General features: G+C 52.9%; 1 protein-coding gene across 4 annotated transcripts in view; it reads left to right on the plus strand.

Annotated features, from left to right (window-relative positions):
* The first annotated feature begins 518 nt into the window (after nucleotides 1-518).
* The window catches only part of TMTC4 (transmembrane O-mannosyltransferase targeting cadherins 4), a 57,743-nt gene continuing 39,685 nt past the window's right edge, over nucleotides 519-18,576 (plus strand). For 2 of the 4 annotated variants that reach the window (XM_037528736.2, XM_054701345.1), the window contains exons 1-5: nucleotides 1,345-3,631; nucleotides 4,550-4,764; nucleotides 8,387-8,502; nucleotides 9,640-9,856; nucleotides 15,422-15,509. In XM_037528736.2, coding sequence (XP_037384633.1) covers nucleotides 4,603-4,764; nucleotides 8,387-8,502; nucleotides 9,640-9,856; nucleotides 15,422-15,509 — 583 coding nt within the window. In that variant the 5' untranslated portion in view covers nucleotides 1,345-3,631; nucleotides 4,550-4,602. Of the gene's footprint in view, nucleotides 566-1,342; nucleotides 3,632-4,549; nucleotides 4,765-8,386; nucleotides 8,503-9,639; nucleotides 9,857-15,421; nucleotides 15,510-18,576 lie in introns of those variants that run through there. The other 2 variants (XM_037528739.2, XM_037528738.2) reach the window with 2 other exon arrangements.

Here is an 18,576-nt window from a genome sequence, read left to right on the forward strand (position 1 = left end):
CGGGCGCCGCCGGCCGCGCGAGACAGGCCAGGACCGGCCCCTGCGGCGGCGGGCGCGGGAGGGAGGCGAGCGCGGCGTCCCCCAGGCCCGCGTCTTGCGCTCCCCGGACGCCTCGTCCCGGCCCGCCAGGGCCGCCCCCTCCCGCCCCCGGCCCCGCCCCGGCCCCGCCCGCGCCGGGCGCCCCGCACTCCGCTTCCTGCTCCGCGGGCGAGCGCGTCGGGCCCTGCGCCGCTCCCGCTCCCGACGGGCGCCCTCGGCCTGACGTCAGCGCCGCGCCCGCCAATGAGCCGAGGAGGGGCGGGCGGCGGCGCGCAAGTGACGGCGGGAGCAGCGAATGGCGGCGGGGCGGGGCGGGGCGGGGGGTGGGGCGAGCGCCCGCGCGCGTGGGGAACCGCAGGCGGCGCGCGGCGCGGGGGGCGGGCGCGGCGCGGGGGGCGGGCGCGGCGGGGGGCGGGGGGCGCGGCGCGCGGGGGCCCCTCCCCCTGCCCGGCTGCGGGCGGGCGCCGAGAGCGGCCGGAGTTCCCGCGCGGGAGGGCGATGCGGCCGCGGCGCGGGCTCCTGGCAGGTAACGCGCGGGGCGGCCCCGGGGGCCCGCGGGGCCGCGGAGTCGGGCGCGGGGCGCACGCGGGGTCCCCGCTGCCGCCGCGCCCGGAGCCCCGTGGCCGGCCGAGCCCCGCGGCGCCGCCGCCCGGGAGCGGTTGCGGGGGCCGGGGCGCGCACCCGGGTCGGCGGCCGGCACCGAGGGCGCGCGGGGAGGGCGCCCCCCGCTCCTGCGCCCCCCGCCGCCCCGGCCCGCGGCCGCCCGGCCCCCCCCGCCCTCCGGTCCCCGCGCCCCGGGGCTGCGCCGCCCCGCGCGGGCCGGGAGTTCGGGGAGCCGCGCCGGGCCGGGCCGCCAACTCCGCGGGGAGCCGGCGCGCGGGTGGGCCGGGCTCGGGCTGGTCTCGCCTTTTTCCAAAGCGCGCACAAAAGGGGGGAGGAGTTAGAGGCGCGACCTGGGAGCCCGGAGCCCGCCCACCCCCTCTTCGCCCGGGCGCCGCTGGAGGGGCAGGTCCTTGAGAAACTGGGGTGCGACTAGCGGGGCCCCCCGTGCCCCCTCCCTGCGGTCCCGCCCGCCGCGCCCCAGAGCGGGTGCAGAACGCGGCTGGCTGAGCCGGGAAAATGGCCCCGAGCTGGCGAGCCGGAAACTTCGCGGGACGGGGGAGCCGGGCCCGGGCGCGCGGGCCTCGGCGCGGGATGGGCGGGGGGCGGGGGGCGCCAGCAGCGGGCGGTCCCGCCGGTTCAGCGGCGCGTGCGTCTCCCGTGCCTGGAGGGCGCCCGGAGAGGTGTCGCCAGCTCGGGGCTCCGGATGCGCTATTCCGATTTTCTCTCTTCTCAGCCTGAGGAGGGCAGCCGGCTGGCCGGTGGAGGGAGTGCTGCTGGGGAGGCCGCGACACCCCCCACCCCACCCCCAAGGCCGGCAGGTGCATGTGGGAGAGTCTTCGGCAGGTGGCTGCTGCTCCCCTTGTCGGGCAAATCCTTTAGGTTTGGACCCCTGTCCCCATTACTGAAGCTGCAGTTTCAGCCTCAGGTCACTGGGTCCCCAGTTTAAAACACGACCTTTGTTTTTGGGGGTAGCAGAGCAGCATCCCAATTTGAGATCTTTTTGACCTTTTCACTGGCGATCGATTAATTTGTTTCAGTCCCCTGAAAACAGGTATGAGCGTAGAAGCTTGAGAAATTGAGAATTAAGAGACTTCTGCTTTGTTCCAGCTATAACTGCTGGTGAAGCCCTGTGAACGCAGCGTGCCGTCGGCCCAGGAGTCATGTAGGGATCAGCTTTCTCAGGGGTGAAGCTCCTGGAGACTGGTTTGGTCTGAGCCTGAGCGGGGCCTATTTCTCAGTCCATAAGGGGACCTTAGAGCCAGCCACACCCAGGAGCCAGCTCCTGGGCAGAACATCACCTGGAGAAGACTGGGGTGATGTCGCTAAGAGCCCGTCAAAACAAACATGGAAGAAGTCCTTTCTTATTTCATGGCTTGGGTACAAAAAAGGTGGCATGGTCTGGCCCCCTGCCTTGCTGCACCTCCCATTGTCAGGGCTCTACCTGAGCGCCCGGCCAGCTGGATGATGGCAGAGCAAAGGCCAGGCACTGCTGGAGGCGGTGCTAGGGCAGGATCACTGCACATGGCTCTGCAGTTTATGCTGGACTCACAGACCCCCTGCCCAGGAAGCAGGATCCTGGCTTGATCTGCCCCACAGAAGGGTAGGCTTGTCAGTTACATCAGGCCACCCACTGGGTGACTGCTGGCCCGCATTGGTAAGCCCAGCTATAGGAGTAAACAGTTGTTGGCAATATCAGGGTTCCTGAGACAGAGGGTCGGGAACTACCCCCCCAATAATAACAATAATGGGAGCTAAATTCTTCTATACATTGTCTCCTTTACTCTTTACCGTCCACCACCCCAATATAAGTAGTACCCTACTATGTCCTGCAAGAATTGATCCTCACAATGACTGAAGAGCTCAGGGTCATGCAGGTAGCAACTCCAAATCTTTCTGCCCCTAGAGCCTGTGCTCATAACTCCTGGGCTGCACCCTGAGACTTTTACATTGTGCCTTTTATTGATTTGCTGGTCCGCAGTATTTTCTGAGCTATGCCACTTTACACGCCAGCTGTAACCCCAATTGTAAAGGGCCTTTCTGGGTATTTTGCAGGGACAGCAAAGAAGTGGGAAACTTGAAGTGTAGAGAAGGCTACAAGGAGGGGAGGGCCAGCCAGAACAGGGAGGTCAGCATCCCCGATGTCCCTGCAAGAGAAGAGGAGGCCATCTCTCTTCTTTTGGCTCCCCAAGAATCCAAGCCTGGCCCACAGAGCACCCCAGATGTTAGGGGCTACCATCTGCCTTCCATCTATCTCCCAAGTCCCAACCAGGTTACTATGCGTTTCAAATAATCTGCATGAAAAGTGAGGCCCAAAAACTCATTTAAGGAGCACAAATCAGTTCCTGATTGATTCCTCTTCCATAAGGCCATTCAGACCTTCCTACCAGTCTTTTCTGGAAGATACTCCAGTGTCTGGATTGAAAGCAGATGACAGCATCAGCTCACAGCTCTATCTGCATCTAGCTTGGATATAAAATATTTGCTTTCATCCACATTTGCTAAACTAATAAACATTTCTGTGCCCTCCAGGTTATGTCATGATAGCTTCTGAACTAGTCTTTTTTGGTTTTCTGGTTGTTACTTAGTAGCAGGAGTAATTTCTTTCCTGAAATGTCAACCCTGTGGTTGGGGTCTGTATGGTGACACGATGTGTTTGCAACTGAAATTTGGGTTTGACCAACACCTTAGCCTCTCAACAGAAAAGGGAAAAGGTAAAAGGGCAGCAGAGAGGAGAAGGAATATTGCCCCAGTGCAGTCTGGGGACGTGAGTTCCCTCCGGTGGGGAGCCTGAGGGCCCAGCGGTGAGAGCTGCGGAGCCTTTGTCTGAGGAGAGTGAATCTGGGCCTCTTTCTGGCAGCTGCAGAGGGATGGTGTGGCCCTAGAGTCCCCTTGACTGTTGGATCTACCCCGACTTTCACCCAGATGGAAGCCTCTAGAGAAGATGTGACCTCTGGTGACCTACTTGGCTGACTGATTATTCCATAATCTGGTGTGTTTCCTTGGAGACCCAGAAACAATAGATCTACGTTGCCTCCCATCTGGGGCCTGGGGTTCTCCTCCATCAGAGCATGGAAGGTGTGGAGGCCGGGCCCTTCCCTGGGGACCCAGAGGCTCGCCACCAAGCCAAACTCAAGGGAACTTTCCAAAGGAAATGGCTCTATGTCTTTCCACACCCTCCGGGAGGAAAGTCCTTATAAACACAACCGGCCTCCCCTGGGCTTCACCGAAGGCAAGTGGTGGTGCTCAGCACACTCAGTGGGTGTCTCATTGAACCCTTGTGAAGGCATGAGAGAGTGGGAACAGCTATTGTTCCTATTTTCAAGGTGAGGACAGAGGCCAGAAAGGTTTAGTGACGTGTCCAAATGTACAGTGTTGGGGCCCAGGCTGTTCAATACAAATGAGAGCCTGTTAAATTCAAAGACAGCACCTGTTGAGCCTGGGGGTGGGGGGGAGATAACATATGATGTGGGGGTTTGCGGTTGGGGTAAATTCCAAGCCAGGAAGCTTTAGGCAGCTCTCACTTCTGGCAACTTCTTGGGCTTTGCAGAGCGGCATGGAAGAGGCTCGGAGGGGCTGGGTGACCCGCAGCCAGGCAGGGCAAGAGACAAAAATGCCTGCTTTTAGCCCCTTGCCTGTTTGAAGTCTTGATAATTTTCATTGGAGTCCTTCATCATACTGAGGTCACATCCTCGCCTGGAAGGGCGTTCCCTCTTCTTGAGGATACACCTCAGCCCTTTCTGTAGCAGAGCTTGCCCCAAACCAGCCCACGTGCAGTGTCCTGCTCCCGTCCACTGGGCTTTGAAGACCTGGACACCAAGTGTTTCATGGACGCCTCCTAGAAAGTCGCGCATAGGGGCCTGCAGCCCTTGCTGGAGGTGGGTGTGTGCACCTGTCACCTGTCTTGCAGGTTGCTCGCCGGCATGATGCTGGGGCAGGAGGCCGCCGCCCGCAGATGTCAGAATGGCCGAGCTGGATGCAGACTTGGATCATGTCGTCCCCTGTTCGGTTCTGCCTCCCTTCTGGGCTAAGTTCGTAGTGGGGTTCGTTTCCCTCGTGTGCTTCGCGCGTAGCTACGATGGAGACTTTGTCTTCGACGACTCCGAAGCTATTGTGAACAATAAGGTTTGTATCTGGATTCTTTCCCAGCAGACTGAAGTGCACCGTTTGCCCATGGCTCCGTGTTACTGAAGTGTGTGTTGCGTGATTCTCTATGAAACTTCAGGCCAGTGTCGGCCTGGGCACCCCTGGTGCCTGAGGTGTCCCCTGGCTGTTAGGTAGGGCCTTTGATGTCGGGGGCAGTGTCAGCTACCCCCGCCCACACATGTGCCAGAGGGACGGTGGTTCTGAGATCGCAAGTGCATTGCAGACTGAGTATCTCAGGTTTGATGACAAATTTCCAGGACTGTAGACCAGCACTATTAAAAAAAAATTAAAAAGCACCCTGCATTTGCTCAGTGACGGACAAGCTGATCCCCAGGCAGCCGCCTTCTCAGCAGTGGGCAGCACGGCTGCCTCTTTGTCCTTCAGCGAGAGCATCAGGGCGCCTGCTGGCCACGCCAGGACCCCGGGGCGTGCTGCCCGCAGATGCTGCACTTCGGCTCCTCAAATCGGCTGAATTTGCAGAAGCCCAGCCCGGCTGGCTCACCCGGGCAGCTGTGTCAGTGCAGGGGAAGTGATATTCTCCTGCCCTCCCTAGCTAGAGACGGGAGAAAAGGTCACATGAGCTGCAAGGAAAAGCAGAACAGGTGGCTCAGGCGGAGGCGAGAGTTGGGGCGCTGGCTGGACAGAGCCCGTGTCCGGGTCCATGTCAGCGTGGTTGCTCGGCAGGCACCCTGCGGGGAGGGGCGCCAGGGTGTCGGCCGCGGCCCCTTAGCAGAGGTGGTAGCGATTGCGCTGGGGTGGCATGCTCTCGAGGTTTTGAAGTCATGACTTCTCCCCGACCAGGAAAAAGTCATTTACATGTTGAAAATACTGAGATAAATGTTCTGTGTCCCAGAGCGGTATTTTATGGGGCTGGGGGAGGGGATGGCTTTGCAGCTGTGCTATTTGTAACTGTCCTCAGTTTCGATGGTGGGCTCGAGCTTGTCTGGTGTTTGTTTTCAGTTTAAATCTGCGTGGTCCTGTCCCTCAGGCTCACCCGGCAGTCCCTGCGGACCTTCAGTTCTTCCTCCGCCAGCCTGACCAGGGGAAGAAGCCAGGGTGGAGCTCTGAGCCCCTCTGTCAGCCGCAGGATCGTTTTCTCATAAGGCTTCAAAGCTCTGGACTTCATTTTTCTACATTTCTTCTTCCTTTTGTTGAGAGTTTCTTGAGTCTTTCACTTTTATGAGGTGGAAGATACACAAAGCAAAGCGTTAACTCAGTCTCCATCCACGAATTCCAGAGAACCAGGCCGGGAAAACGTGGGCTCTGGGGTGTGAGGGATGATGCCCAGGCGAGGCGGGGACTTCTCGGCCCTTGGGCGGAGGGAGGCAGAGGGAGCCTGCTGTGCCGTGTGTGCTGCAGCTGTGTGTGCTGCAGGTGTGTGTGCTCTGCTGTGTGTGTTGTGTATGCTCTGCTGTGTGTGCTCTGCTGTGTGTGTTGTGTATGCTGTGCTGTGTGTATGTGCTATGCTGTGCTGTGTGTGCTGTGTTGTGTGTGCTACGGCTGTGTTGTGTGTGTTGAGTGTGCTGTGCCGTGTGTGCTGCAGCTATGTGTGCTGTGCTGTGTGTGTTGTGTGCGCTGGGTCTGTGTGTGCCCCTCGTAGCAGCGCCCTGTGCAGCATCACACTGCCCCTTTGTTAACTTGCTCGCCTCCTCTCTTTCCTCTTGAATGAACAGCCTCCCCCCTGTGCCCTGGCACCGCGCCCACGGTGATGTGAAACAGGCTGTCCCTGGGTACTACTGGTGTAAAAGGCCGTTTTCCAGATGCTTCCTTGTGGTGTCGAGTTGCCTTTTTTCACTGAGACGATGCTTTTCCTTGCAATGGCGGTGTCGGCAGACACACCGCGTCTTTTCGTAAATCACAATGAGGAAAAGTCGACCTTTCCTCCTGTGGCGCGCCCCGCTGCGAGCAGGCGACACCTGATCAAATATTTAGAGCCTCGTTGGTGCTCATTTCTGCTCTAACGGAAGGAAAGATGCTCTCCCTGCCCCTTGACAACCGACCAGGTGACAGAGACAATACAAAAGAACGTGGACTTCCAGTTTTGTGTTAGATTAATGGGTGGACCCCAGGACCTTCATGAGCAGTCCAGCCAGCTCTTGGAGGGAGGTCGGGGAAAGTGGATCCCCAGGGGAAGTGAGGTCCACCCTCAGAGTGGGTATCAGGTGACTGACTTTGCACGTGTCGCCTAACTCCAGCCTCTAAAGACTCAGCAAGCCCCTGCATCGTGGACACTTACTAATCTCCATTGCAGCTTAGGCACCGGCTACTGTTTTGGGGTGCTCATCCTTTGGCACACCTCTTGGTTTAGAGCCTTCCCCACCTTGTGGGGGTTACAAGCCGCAAAGAGCATCCGCTCTCCTTCAGAGGCAGGAGCTGGGGGCTGCAGACGTTCAGGCAGCCTCAGCAGAAGGCCCGGTGTGGGTGTGATTTGTGGGTGCATTCTGACTGCACGCTCCCCAGCCAGTTTCCCAGCCCCCCTCCCACCCACCGGAGACAGTCTTGCCCTCTCCTTGAGAGCCTTCCCTTCTTGCTCGTGTCAGTCACAGTAGGTCTGGATTCCTACAACAGCATCTTGACCGCCCCGCTTTGCTGGGTTAGCGCGTCATTTCTCGCCCCCAAAATATTCCTGTTGTGCCTTCAAGAAAAATTAATGCTGCCTTATTCCTCACTCCACAGTGCTTTGCCTGCCTATCATCTTGTAGACACAGTTTAATCAATCTATTTTCCTGTTTAAATGTAAAAAAGACACGTTTTTAAGCAGCCGTAGCACAGCAACAAATTAAGTGCCCTCAGCAGCAAGAATGGTGTAGTTTTTTTATTACTCAGTGATTTTATCTTCTAAAATAAGGTGAAGGTGTTTTTTTAAAACTTTACAATCTGCTTAACTTGTGATCAAAAATGGGAAATTTTTTAAAAATGTTTTTCCATTCCTGTGTTTTCCCTGGGATGTTTCTAGTAAATAACCTTACATAGTAGATATGAGAGAGGATAATGGTGATCTCTGTGGTTCATTCAGCATGGATTAGGCACTTTTGTGTACTGCCAGCCGACACAGATGAAGCCCTGTCCAGTGGGCAGACAGAGCATGTCATGTGGTTATGCATCGCCAGCGTGCTAGGCGCTGGCAACAAGCTGTGAATTGCTGAGGGCTGGCGCTCAGGGTGGAGACCTGGTGCGAAGCCTTGGGCGTAGGTGCTGCAGCTGTGTGAGGACGAGGCGAGGGCCAGTTCCAGCAAAACAGACCCCCATCAGGCTGCAGAGGTTGGCAAGAGCCAGAGCCCCCCAGACTGTGACATTCATGCGGGGACATAGACATTGTCCTGGGGGTGGGGGACGGTGGTGAGCTCTTGTAGTGTTTGAAGCAGAATGGGTTGGGGGGGTCATGATTTGCATTTTGGAAAGGTTGGTGTGGAGCCCTTGTCAGAGGGCGCAGCAGACCCACGAGGAGGCCAAGCTGCCCGTGGGTGAGCGATAATGGGAGGAGCCTGGCCAGGACTAAGAAGCTGGCGACGGAGGGCTGGAGGACTTCGAGGAAGCCTTGACGAGGGGCGAGGGGGAGGCATGGCGCCTTGTCCAAAGTGTCCTCTCTGTGTCCCTGCAGGACCTCCGAGCAGAAACGCCCCTTGGGGACCTGTGGCATCATGACTTCTGGGGCAGCAGGCTGAGCAGCAACACCAGCCACAAGTCCTACCGACCTCTCACTGTCCTGACCTTCAGGTGAGACGGGGGCAGGTTGTGCCAGCTTTTGTGTGGCGAAGCTGCCAGTGTCTGGAGTGGCTGGTTCCTGCTATAGTCCAACCTGCTCACAGGGGCCTCCAAGAGCGCGCACACCGCCATGCCTCGGAATTAGGTCACAAGACAGGGCCAGTGCACTAGGAAACTGCATGTCACCCACTATGGCACTGCAGAGGTCAAGAGCGCCCTGCTTCGGGTTGACATGCAGACTGGCAAACATGCCAGAGCCCACTCGCTTCCTGCAGATCGGGCCCTTAGCTGGTTGACACCCTGGAAATAATATGAGTCAATATCTTGACGATTGTGGCATCTAATGACATTATGGGTTTTTTTGTTACAAAAAAATATGAAAGGTCTGAATCTTCCTCCTGTCCCCAAGTCAATATGCAATACCAAAGCGAAGCTAAAACAGCCTCACCGCCTCACCCCCATGTGACAGGGAACTATTTGCATGAAATGGAATTACTCACCTCCCAAAAGCTGCCACCCATCGCTGTTCTTGGGTGCATTTAATACTTGTGTGCATCCTTGGGTGCATTAAATACTTGTGCAAAGATCTCTCCACAATGCACAGAAATGCTGAGCTGGGACCACCAGTCATTGAAACAGCAGTCGGAGAGAAACCCCTGCCAACGAGAGTGTTTGATTGGACAGAGCTGGTGGGCACACGGTCCATCTGTGAAGGCGTCCTTCTTATTGTTATTACTGTGGATAAGCAACTTACCTGACCATCTGAAGCCCTGGTCTCCTCCCCTGGGGTGGCATGAGACATAGGTGGTACATACTATCTTTTTGAATGCTATCTTGCCTTTTTTTGCAATTAAAAAAAAATGTCTAGCTTTCCCTTTGCTTTTCCTCCCGGTGTGTTTTCTGGTCCACGTCCCTGAGGCGCCCTTATCTTCCATTTTTCCCTCTGCAGTTAATTATGTTCTACCTTTGCTTCAACCCTCCTGGCTTGACAGGCACTATTTATCTTGACGCTATTTTTACCACCCTTGCGCCCCTTCTTTCTCTTCTCCCTCTGATATCTTCACTTCTCAGCCCGTTCTCTCAGAGGCTGTGCATTTGTTTCTGCCTGCCCCCCAACAGCCAGTGTGACCCCGGCTTCCATTCCTGCAGGATCAACTACTACCTGGCAGGGGGCTTCCACCCCGTCAGCTTCCATGTGGTCAACATCCTCCTGCACAGCGGGGTCTCCATCCTCCTGCTGGATGTCTTCTCCGTGCTGTTCGGGGGTCTGCACTACACCAGTCGGGGCCGCAGGGTGGACCTGGCCCCCCGATCGTCCCTGCTGGCCGCTCTGCTGTTCGCCGCACATCCAGTGCACACCGAGTGTGTAAGTGTGGTCCGCCCTGGTGCACACGGCTCCGGCAGGGACAGGAGCGGGTGTGTGGCTGCTTGTGGCTAAAACAACCTTCCCGTAAATCCCCAGGAGCCTGATAACTGCCGTGCCCCAGCGCCTGACACAGTCCTGTGTCGGCCCCACATCTGTCATGAAAAAGGCAGAGCCCAGGCTGCTGAGGACTTTTTTTTTTGGTAGTCTCGTGTAGTTGGGTATGCCTGCCACCATTCTGTTTGCTTCCTGAGTGTGCCCCACCTCTGCTGAGCTTTCCATCTTTTAATGCCTTTGTTTAGGTGAGGTGTTTTTTTTTTATTCATGCCTTTCTCCTGTCAATTTGTTATTTCCTTGTTGTCACATTGCTCTTTTAGAGGTTAGTGCACGAACTGGAGATCCTTGCACATCACTAATGTTACTGCAGATTAATTCTCTTCTCACATTGTGAACAAAGAGAACTTAGCTGGTTGCTGCTGAGGCTGTGGGGCTTCTTTCCTGGCATTTTTAAAAAAAAGATTTATTTTATTTATTTATGCATACAAGGGCTAGGGTGCAGGCCAGAGGTGCAGGGGGCGAGAGAATTCACCAGAGACAAGAGCGGGGAACAGAACAGGCAGCCTGACTGAAATACACTGCTGAGGGGAGCAGCGGGTGAGTCAGGAGAGGTCTGCTGCGCCATGTGGGTTGCTCCCTGGACGGCCGGGAATCGAACTTGTGTTGCAGAGGCTGCGGACAGCTTCACAGTGCTGAGACTTAACCCCTTGCGCCACCAGGGAGGCCCCTTTCCTGGTATCCCTTAGACCTCTTGGACCCTTCTCCCCACCCCTGTTAGCCTCAGAAACCCCAGGTTAGCTGGCATTGTCTGCTCGTTGACAGTTACTCACTTTGATAGTCTATCCACACTTTGTTTCTTCTTTTACTCCTATATGTGAAATCATCCAATATTTATCTCTTCCTGATGTGCTTGGCTTTGCAGAGAAGACTTTATAATAACAGAAGGTTGTGTGCTCTAGTGATTCTTTCTGTTTTGCTGACATGACCGCGTAGTACAGTCTGGATATTGAATATTGCCTGGCCCTGGGGCCGAAAGGCAGAGGCTCAGCCCCCCTCTTCACAGAGGGTCTGAGGTGTCATTGCTACGTGAGCTACTATTGCCCAGAGCTTTGTACTTGTCAGGATACTTTCTCATAGCTAATGTGGTTGTCATAAAACTCAGTGGGGCCAGCTTAGCAATGTCCACTATACCGAAGAAATGGGAATTTTGGGCAAAAGTAGTTTTGTTTTTTATATATATATTTCTTACATCATTTTTCAATTTTGCACAATAGGTGCGTTTTCATCTTGATTATAGTCCCCATACAATTCCCACCACCTTTGTTTTGATCTGACAGATAGTTTTGGTCTTCCTCTAATCTAGTGTGATCTTAAAAGCAAAATGAAATACTTGCATTATTAATCAAAAACATTTTTTCTAAAATTATGATTTTAAATATTGAAAAATTACTTTAATAGAGAAGCCTGAATCGGCAGCAGTTATGACTGGGTGAGCACACACCCACACCCATACTTACCCCATGAATGCAGCTTGGGAATGTGTCAGTCCCAAATCCTGTGTTTGAGGTATTTAGAAAGAAGCCAAGGGATACCTCGCTATAGGAGAGAAGGGAATGCTTGAAAAACTCTCTAGTCTCTGCTGCCCCTCCAAAAGCCATTCTGACTCAAATTGCAAGAAAAAGTGATGGATCATTAAAAATTCATAAGGCCAGTATCTTATGTTTACTTTTCCTTATTTTGACAAATAATTCAGTTTCCTCCTATCTGCAGCTCCTGTTACCTCCCACTCTGAATTTAACCTGCTTCAAAAATGAGCAGACAGCCAATCCCCCAAGCAGCCTGTTAGGAGAACTCTGCAAAGCCCCCGGGACCAGAGTCTCACTCACACACAGCCCTGGACATGGCCCCTCCTGGGAGCTGGTCTGCGGTGAGCACAGGGACTGGGTCGTCACCCGCTTCCGTTTACACCAACCGAGGGAAAGTGCAGCCTGCAGGCCCTGCCGCATTTCGATAACATCAGTTTCTTTATAGGAACACGTGGTATAGAAACACCGGGCATGTTTCTGCCTACTGCAAACAGGAACCTAAATTTCCTGGTCTCCTAGGTGAGCTACCATCCAGCTTCCCCAAACTAACGGGGTCCTGGCACATGGGACTTTGTATTTCAGAACCAGAATGGTCCCAGGCCAGCAGGGATGCCCCCGTCACCCTGCAGCCTTCTCCCCTGCTGGTCCCCAGCTGGAGTGAAATTGTTGCAGTCAAGGGTATTTGTTCCTCGACTGTCTCTTGTGTCCCCATGTAGTCCTGCGCCGCTTAACGCACACACCAGGTGCTCCCGCAGCCACCCCGTCCAGCCTAGGAGTGAGTGGCTCTACTGTCTGAGTTTGTGGGATGACACAGTGGCGTTCACACAACAACAAGATCACAACATATCCTTATAGGACATGTGAGTGTTGGTGCAGGGGAAATCCCCCCACCCCTCGAGACTAGTCTAGCAAACAGATTAACATCAGACACATTAGGAAGGGAAAAAATAACAAATTTAAATGCATATGTAATTAAAACTTTAATATGAGTGTTTTAGGTTTGCAGGGGGGGAAAAATAGCTTTTAGAATTTCCATAGCTGTAAGTTCTAGAGTAAATGAGACTGAGGATTTAAATCTGAGCTGAGGGGCCTCCCCAGTGGCGCAGCGATTGAGCGCTGGGTTGCCAAGCTGCCCGCAGCCTCTGCAGCGCCGGTTCGATCCCCGGCTGCTCTCCGGCCACCGGAGGAGGGTCCCACATGGCACGCAGACCTCTCCTGCCGCCCGCTGCTCCCCTCAGCAGTGTCCTTCGGTCCTTCTGCCTGCTCTGCTTCCTGCTCTGGCTCTGGCGAATTATCTCACACTCCCGCACTTCTGACTGTACCCAGTGCTTGTATAAATAAATAAATATTTTTTTAAATTAAAATAATAATAAATCTGAGCTAAGGAATAAGATGGGTCCCAGGGCATCAAGGAGAGGGAGGGGGTCTCGCACCAACAGGTGGGGGGCTCATGACAAAAACAGACTCTAGTTGTTTGTCCTTCCCGGATAGGTTTCGCTGATAGAAAAGGGTATTTCTGGAGGTGGTCCTCAATCTGGGCTAGCTTCATTCTTTTAGGTCATGGGAACAGATTCTCAGGAAGCTTCCACTGACCTCAGCTCCACACAGGTGGAAAAACAATCTGAACATTTTGGGGGAGGTCTGCCTTTCACCAGCACGCCCCCAATCATTCTGGGTATTCATAGGCCCGTGACATGTTGGACAGACCAACCACCTGTGGGTGGAGGAAGAGGGCTAGCAGCGGGGCGGGTCTGTGATTGTCGGGGTAGAGTCTCTCTACCGCGTCTCTAAGGACGCCAGTGCCAATGTCGGCTTTCCTTGCTCCAAAGCTTTGCTAAAGATTTCAAGTTGCCAAAATTTGAGTGCCAGAGAGGGAAATTCAGGCCGCCCTAAGAATTCAACAAGTAGAAAATTGGATACAGAAGAAATTTAGTGGGGAGACCTCTTCTCCTGCCCCTTCCCCTAATTCCTTTTGATCACCCCGGTGCAAATCATGCCTCGTGGGGTTCCTGCTTTGTGGATTTCGGGGATTGCCATGATTTCTCCAGAAAACCCTGATAGGAGTGTTTTTAGTTTTGTAAGAAAAAAAAAGATAGCCTCTTTAAAGAATTTTGCCTGAGAGTACATATTATGCAAATATCAGAAAAAGAAAATCCCTCAGCCCAGGCCCCTCCCCTAGCTACTGCCTGCAGCATCCTCATGAACAGCCTTTCAAGTGTTTTTCTATGAAATCTCTCTTTTATTACTGGGCCTGATTAAATCACTTGCTCTGTTTTTTAAAACATGTTTTGCTTCATGTCAGATGAGATAGCATACATTGTTTAAGCCGGGAGACTCTCGTAGCCAAGGGAAGAGGTTGGATTTAAAAATGACACTGTTAAAGTTCATTTCAGTGCAACTTTAAATGTACCTCAGCTCCCCAGTCAGCAACCAGTCCAGGCTGGTGTCCTGGGCCCCAGCCCCTATCCAGACCACCCCTTCCCCTTCTGCTCACTTTTAAGAAACCTCATTCAACTTAACCCCTTTTCTCCCCTCATCCCCTGCTGCCTTGCCCCCCTTTGAATAAACTCCTCGGTTTAGCTCCTGAGCCTCTGTGAGGTTCGGGAATCCCTCCTGTGGGGCCACTGCCAGCTGGCAATGCCCCCATGTCTTTCTGGTCCTGGCAGGAGGCCAGGGGACCAGGCTGCTCCAGCTGCTCCTCATTCTTCCTTTTGGGGTTTCCAGAGCACATTGGGTGAGGGGAACTCCCGTGACTGGGCTCTCTTCGGGGGGTCTCAGCCTGTGCAGATGGCGCAGCGAGCTCATAGGCCAGAGCAGACCCACTTCGTTCCTGAAGAGACTGCTGCTGGGCCCTCCAGCCACCAGCTCTCAGTCCAGATCTGTGAATCTGGCTGCATGACAGTTCATCAGCTGGGCAGCTGCTGGGAATCACATGATATGCGCCCCTCCTCAGGAGTCCCCAACAGGATGCACGGCTTTACTAAATACCTCATCTTACCAGGCCGGGGAAACAGCTCTTCCAGAGCTCCAGACACCACCTGTGAACAGCACCGTTGTCCTGCTCTCATGTATTCTTTCCTCTCCACCTGCGGGGCCATCTGTTCTGCACTTCCTGTATCTATGATTTGCCCTTAAAGGAAAGATGAAGTTACTGGCCATTCCAGCGATACCTAGAGGACCACAGGGAAAGCTGTGACATGTCACATCTGGGGTTGCCGGCTAGTGACAAAGGCCACAGGGCTCAGGAGTGGAATTCTGGGCCCTCGTTGCCCATAATCATTCAGAGAATTATTGGCAAATGGCGTCATCAGCAAGATGGTCCATGTCACTGCAGTGAAGAGGGGCAGAGCAGAATCGGATGGGAGAATCTCACTCTCGCCAAGCCTTGTGCTTTCTGAGTTAACACACTTAACTGGTTCAGGTCTGGAGGGAGGAAAAGCTGGCAGAGGCAGCTGGAAAGGATGATTCCTGTGTCTTTTTCTGTCTGCCCAATGACTTTTATTTCCCTCCTCTCTGTCCTTCATGTTTGTGATCAAGTTTTCTTTTTACATATCATGTCCTTGAGCTGAGGACATTTTCCCGTGGACACTCCACTTTGGAGACCTGCTGGGCAGCACAGGTCTCTGGAGCCCTTGGGCCCACTTGCCAGGAAGCAGGCCTTCCCGGCACATATGCGCCCCGACCAGCGCATAGCCCAGCTGTCTGGGCTCTGCCCCGGCCCGGCTTAGAAGCAGCTGGGGCAGGTCCTGTTCCAGAAGAAGGAAAACCCACGGTCAAGCCTGACGACAGCCACACAGCCGGTTCCTGGGCCACAGCCTCTCGTCAGGCTTTTACTTTCTCTTTGTAGAGGATTTTTTGGTATCTCTCAGGTTTGGGATGTGTTCGCATGTTTTTTACAAACATCTTTTCTCTTCCCTCCCTTAAGGTTGCTGGAGTCGTCGGCCGGGCGGACCTCCTGGGCGCCCTGTTCTTCCTCCTGTCTTTCCTTGGCTACTGCAAAGCCTTCAGAGAAAGTAAGCACCTGTCTGCCTTCTTCCCACGAGATGGGGAGTGCTTTGTCTATACATGTTCAGGCCTTGAGGGACGTGGTCTGAGGTGAACGCCCTTTCCACGTGTCTGTGTACTCCGCTGCGCCTCAGATGACACAGGCTCTCTGTCCGTGTGCACGTGGCGCATCCTGTCACGATGCCTGCTCCTGAAGCTGTCAGGGTTGATTTTTGTGATTTTACTTCAATTGGAATGGGCAGGGGAGGCTTTTGGTTATCTTTTATTGAAGTGTCTTGGAGGAAAAATACTAAAAAGAGAAGCATGCTGAAAGAGGTAGCTGTGGCCACACCTGCACCTTGCAGCCTCGTGTTTTCATCGTAGCTGACGCGACTTACAGGTCACTGTTGGAATTGAAATGGTGGAGGGAGGTGGGGATTGGGGGGTGCCTGGTTATTAGCAGCTGTGCATTTATTGCATTTATTGGGACACTGTAGAATCCCTGTGTGACTGTGCTTATGATACGGATTCTGATCCTCTCTGAGTCACATTCTCTACTATCAACCTCTGAGTTGTTGATAGTAGAACGCGCCTACATGGTTACCCAGCAACAGTGTTACACATGCACTTTCTGTGATAAAGACAGCGCAGACGCAGAACTCTCTCCTTGTAGATCACAGTCAGTTATTTGGGAGAGAGAGGAGGGAAAGGGAAGGTGAATCTCCTTCCCTACAGGAAATCCGCTACAGGATTCACGCAGAACCAGGTGTCCATGCCGCCTACACCTTTTCCCCCGGTTTTACTCAAAGCTAAGCACAATCCTGGTACCAGGGACTTCGTGTAGTTGTTCCTAGGCTGGTGTTTCTACCTTGATCTCTCCTGTAGAGTAGTGTCTTCTCCTAGCGAAGGGCATATGGCTCATTCAGAATTGGGTGTGTGATGGGGCTGGTGACAGGGGACGGCTGAGGCCTGGGAATGGAGATCCGGCACCTGCCGCTCAGGGTCCTGTGTTACTGCAACACAGGCACCCCACCCATTTTCCCTCAGTCTCTAGGGCTGCTTCTGACTTAAAACAGCAGAGTCATTCGTTTTAAGAACGGCCGTCTCCTGCCAAGCTGCAAATACTTACTGCCCGGTGCTTTGCAAAGTTTGCCAACCCCTGGGAGAGCTGTCACCATCAGAGAGGGCCAGAAAAGTTTTTCTTTAGCAGCACTGAGTAGGGATGTCTGCAGGAAGTTTTTAACTTTCCAACGGAGGCGACTTTGATTTCATGTACTAGCTGCCATTTACTGTCGACTCTTTGTGTGTGTGCATGTGTGCATGCATGCACATGCTTGCACGCTTATGTGTATATTTTCTTATTTAATTATGCAACATCCTTGCAGGTAGGTGGAATTACTGTTGCACCTAAGTGACTTTCCCCAGGTCACACGGCTTTTCACGGCAGACACAGGGTTACCCTCTGTCTAGCCGACTTCAGGGCCAGAGCAGCTGCACTGTGCTCCCTGCTTTCCTGTGCTCTGGGGCCACAGAGGCAGGCTTATCACACGGTCACGACAGAGGGCAATAGACACATTCCGTTCTGATGGCAAATCATTAAAACATTAGGTGTGATGGTGACATTGCATATATGCTTTTAAAAAAATCCTTTTCTTTTAGAGACACACACCGAAATGTTTATGGATGAGTTGACATAAGTTCTAGGATTTGCTTCATCGTAAGCTGAGCAGCATAGAGATGGAGCCAGATGGGCTGCAACTTGACCTAGTTTAGCTGAGCGTTGGGGCCAGAGGTTTCCTGGGTCAATGTCGCCACTATTTTTTTTCACTTTTTAAAAAGGATGTTGGTTTTTTTTAATGACCAGGTGTGTCACCAGATTAAAAATAAACAGATTTGATGACTTCTTAAAAATCTTTAAAACCTTGTTTTCATCTAAGGCAAGCAGATCATATATTCTTAAAGATTAGCATCCTTCCAGCATTACATAAAGCAAGTGATTTAATCATTGTGTTATGGGCTTGGGAGGAATTTTATTAAACCCAATGTAACACTATAATTTAGCAATTAAACATGAACAACTTAAAAATGTTAGAATATGGATGGAATACATTTATAAAATAATTGATGCCATAGTACATAGAGGATATTTAAGTAGTAAGTCATACAGTAAAACCAACAGCTGTGAACCCATCTCCCAATTGAACAAAAAAATCACCTTTTCTGAAATTAAAGCAGTTTGAGAACTCCTGCTTCCTCCCGTCTCCACTGCCCCTCCTCTCTCACCCTCTGCCACAAGGCGCCATCCCCGGGGCCTTTATGGATTTGGGAGACAAACTTCTAGAAAGTCAAACAACATCTCCTTTCTTTTCTCTGCCTCCCTCCAACTCCCAGGGATGCCACTCCCCAGAATCAGTGTTGGTGGGGTCACTTACCTGTCTGTCTGCTCTGAAGGATTCTCAAAGAGTTTCCAACACAAGTTTGCCTTTGAGGAAATGCTTTTGGAAGGTACAAATGGTACACAGACCAGGTTCTTTTGTTGTGATTTTTTTTAATGTCCTATAAATGAGTAGGAGTTTGTAGCAGACACAAACAGCTGGTTCTATTATTTAAGCCCCAATGGATTTTCCTCTTATTTTTATTTTGTTAAAATATATATAAGATAAAATTTCTGATTTCAACCATTTAAAATCGACCCGTTCTGTGACGTTTAATACATTCATATTGTTATGCAATCATCCCCACCATCCGTACTAGTAACTTTTTCATCTTCCAAACTATAATTCTGTACCCAGCAAACGGTAACTCCTCACTTCCCCCTTAGCCCAGGGTAGCTGCAATTCTGTCTATGATTTTGACAGTTCTAGGTACCTTGTTTAAGTGGGATCTTATAATATTTGTCCTTTTGTGACCGGCTTATTACCTTAGCATGAGGTCCTCAAGGTTCGTCCATGTTGTAGCTTGTGTCAGAATTTCGTTCCTTTTTTAAGGCTGAGTAATATTCCATTGTGTTATGGACCACATTTTCTTTATTCGTCTGTCAGTGGGCATTTGCATTGTTTCCACTTTTTTGGATGGTATTAATAATGCTGTTTTGAA

Source organism: Talpa occidentalis, unplaced genomic scaffold (genome assembly GCF_014898055.3).
Source record: "Talpa occidentalis isolate TD23 unplaced genomic scaffold, MPIMG_talOcc4v2.1 talOcc4.5, whole genome shotgun sequence".
Classification (NCBI taxonomy): Eukaryota; Metazoa; Chordata; class Mammalia; order Eulipotyphla; family Talpidae; genus Talpa; species Talpa occidentalis.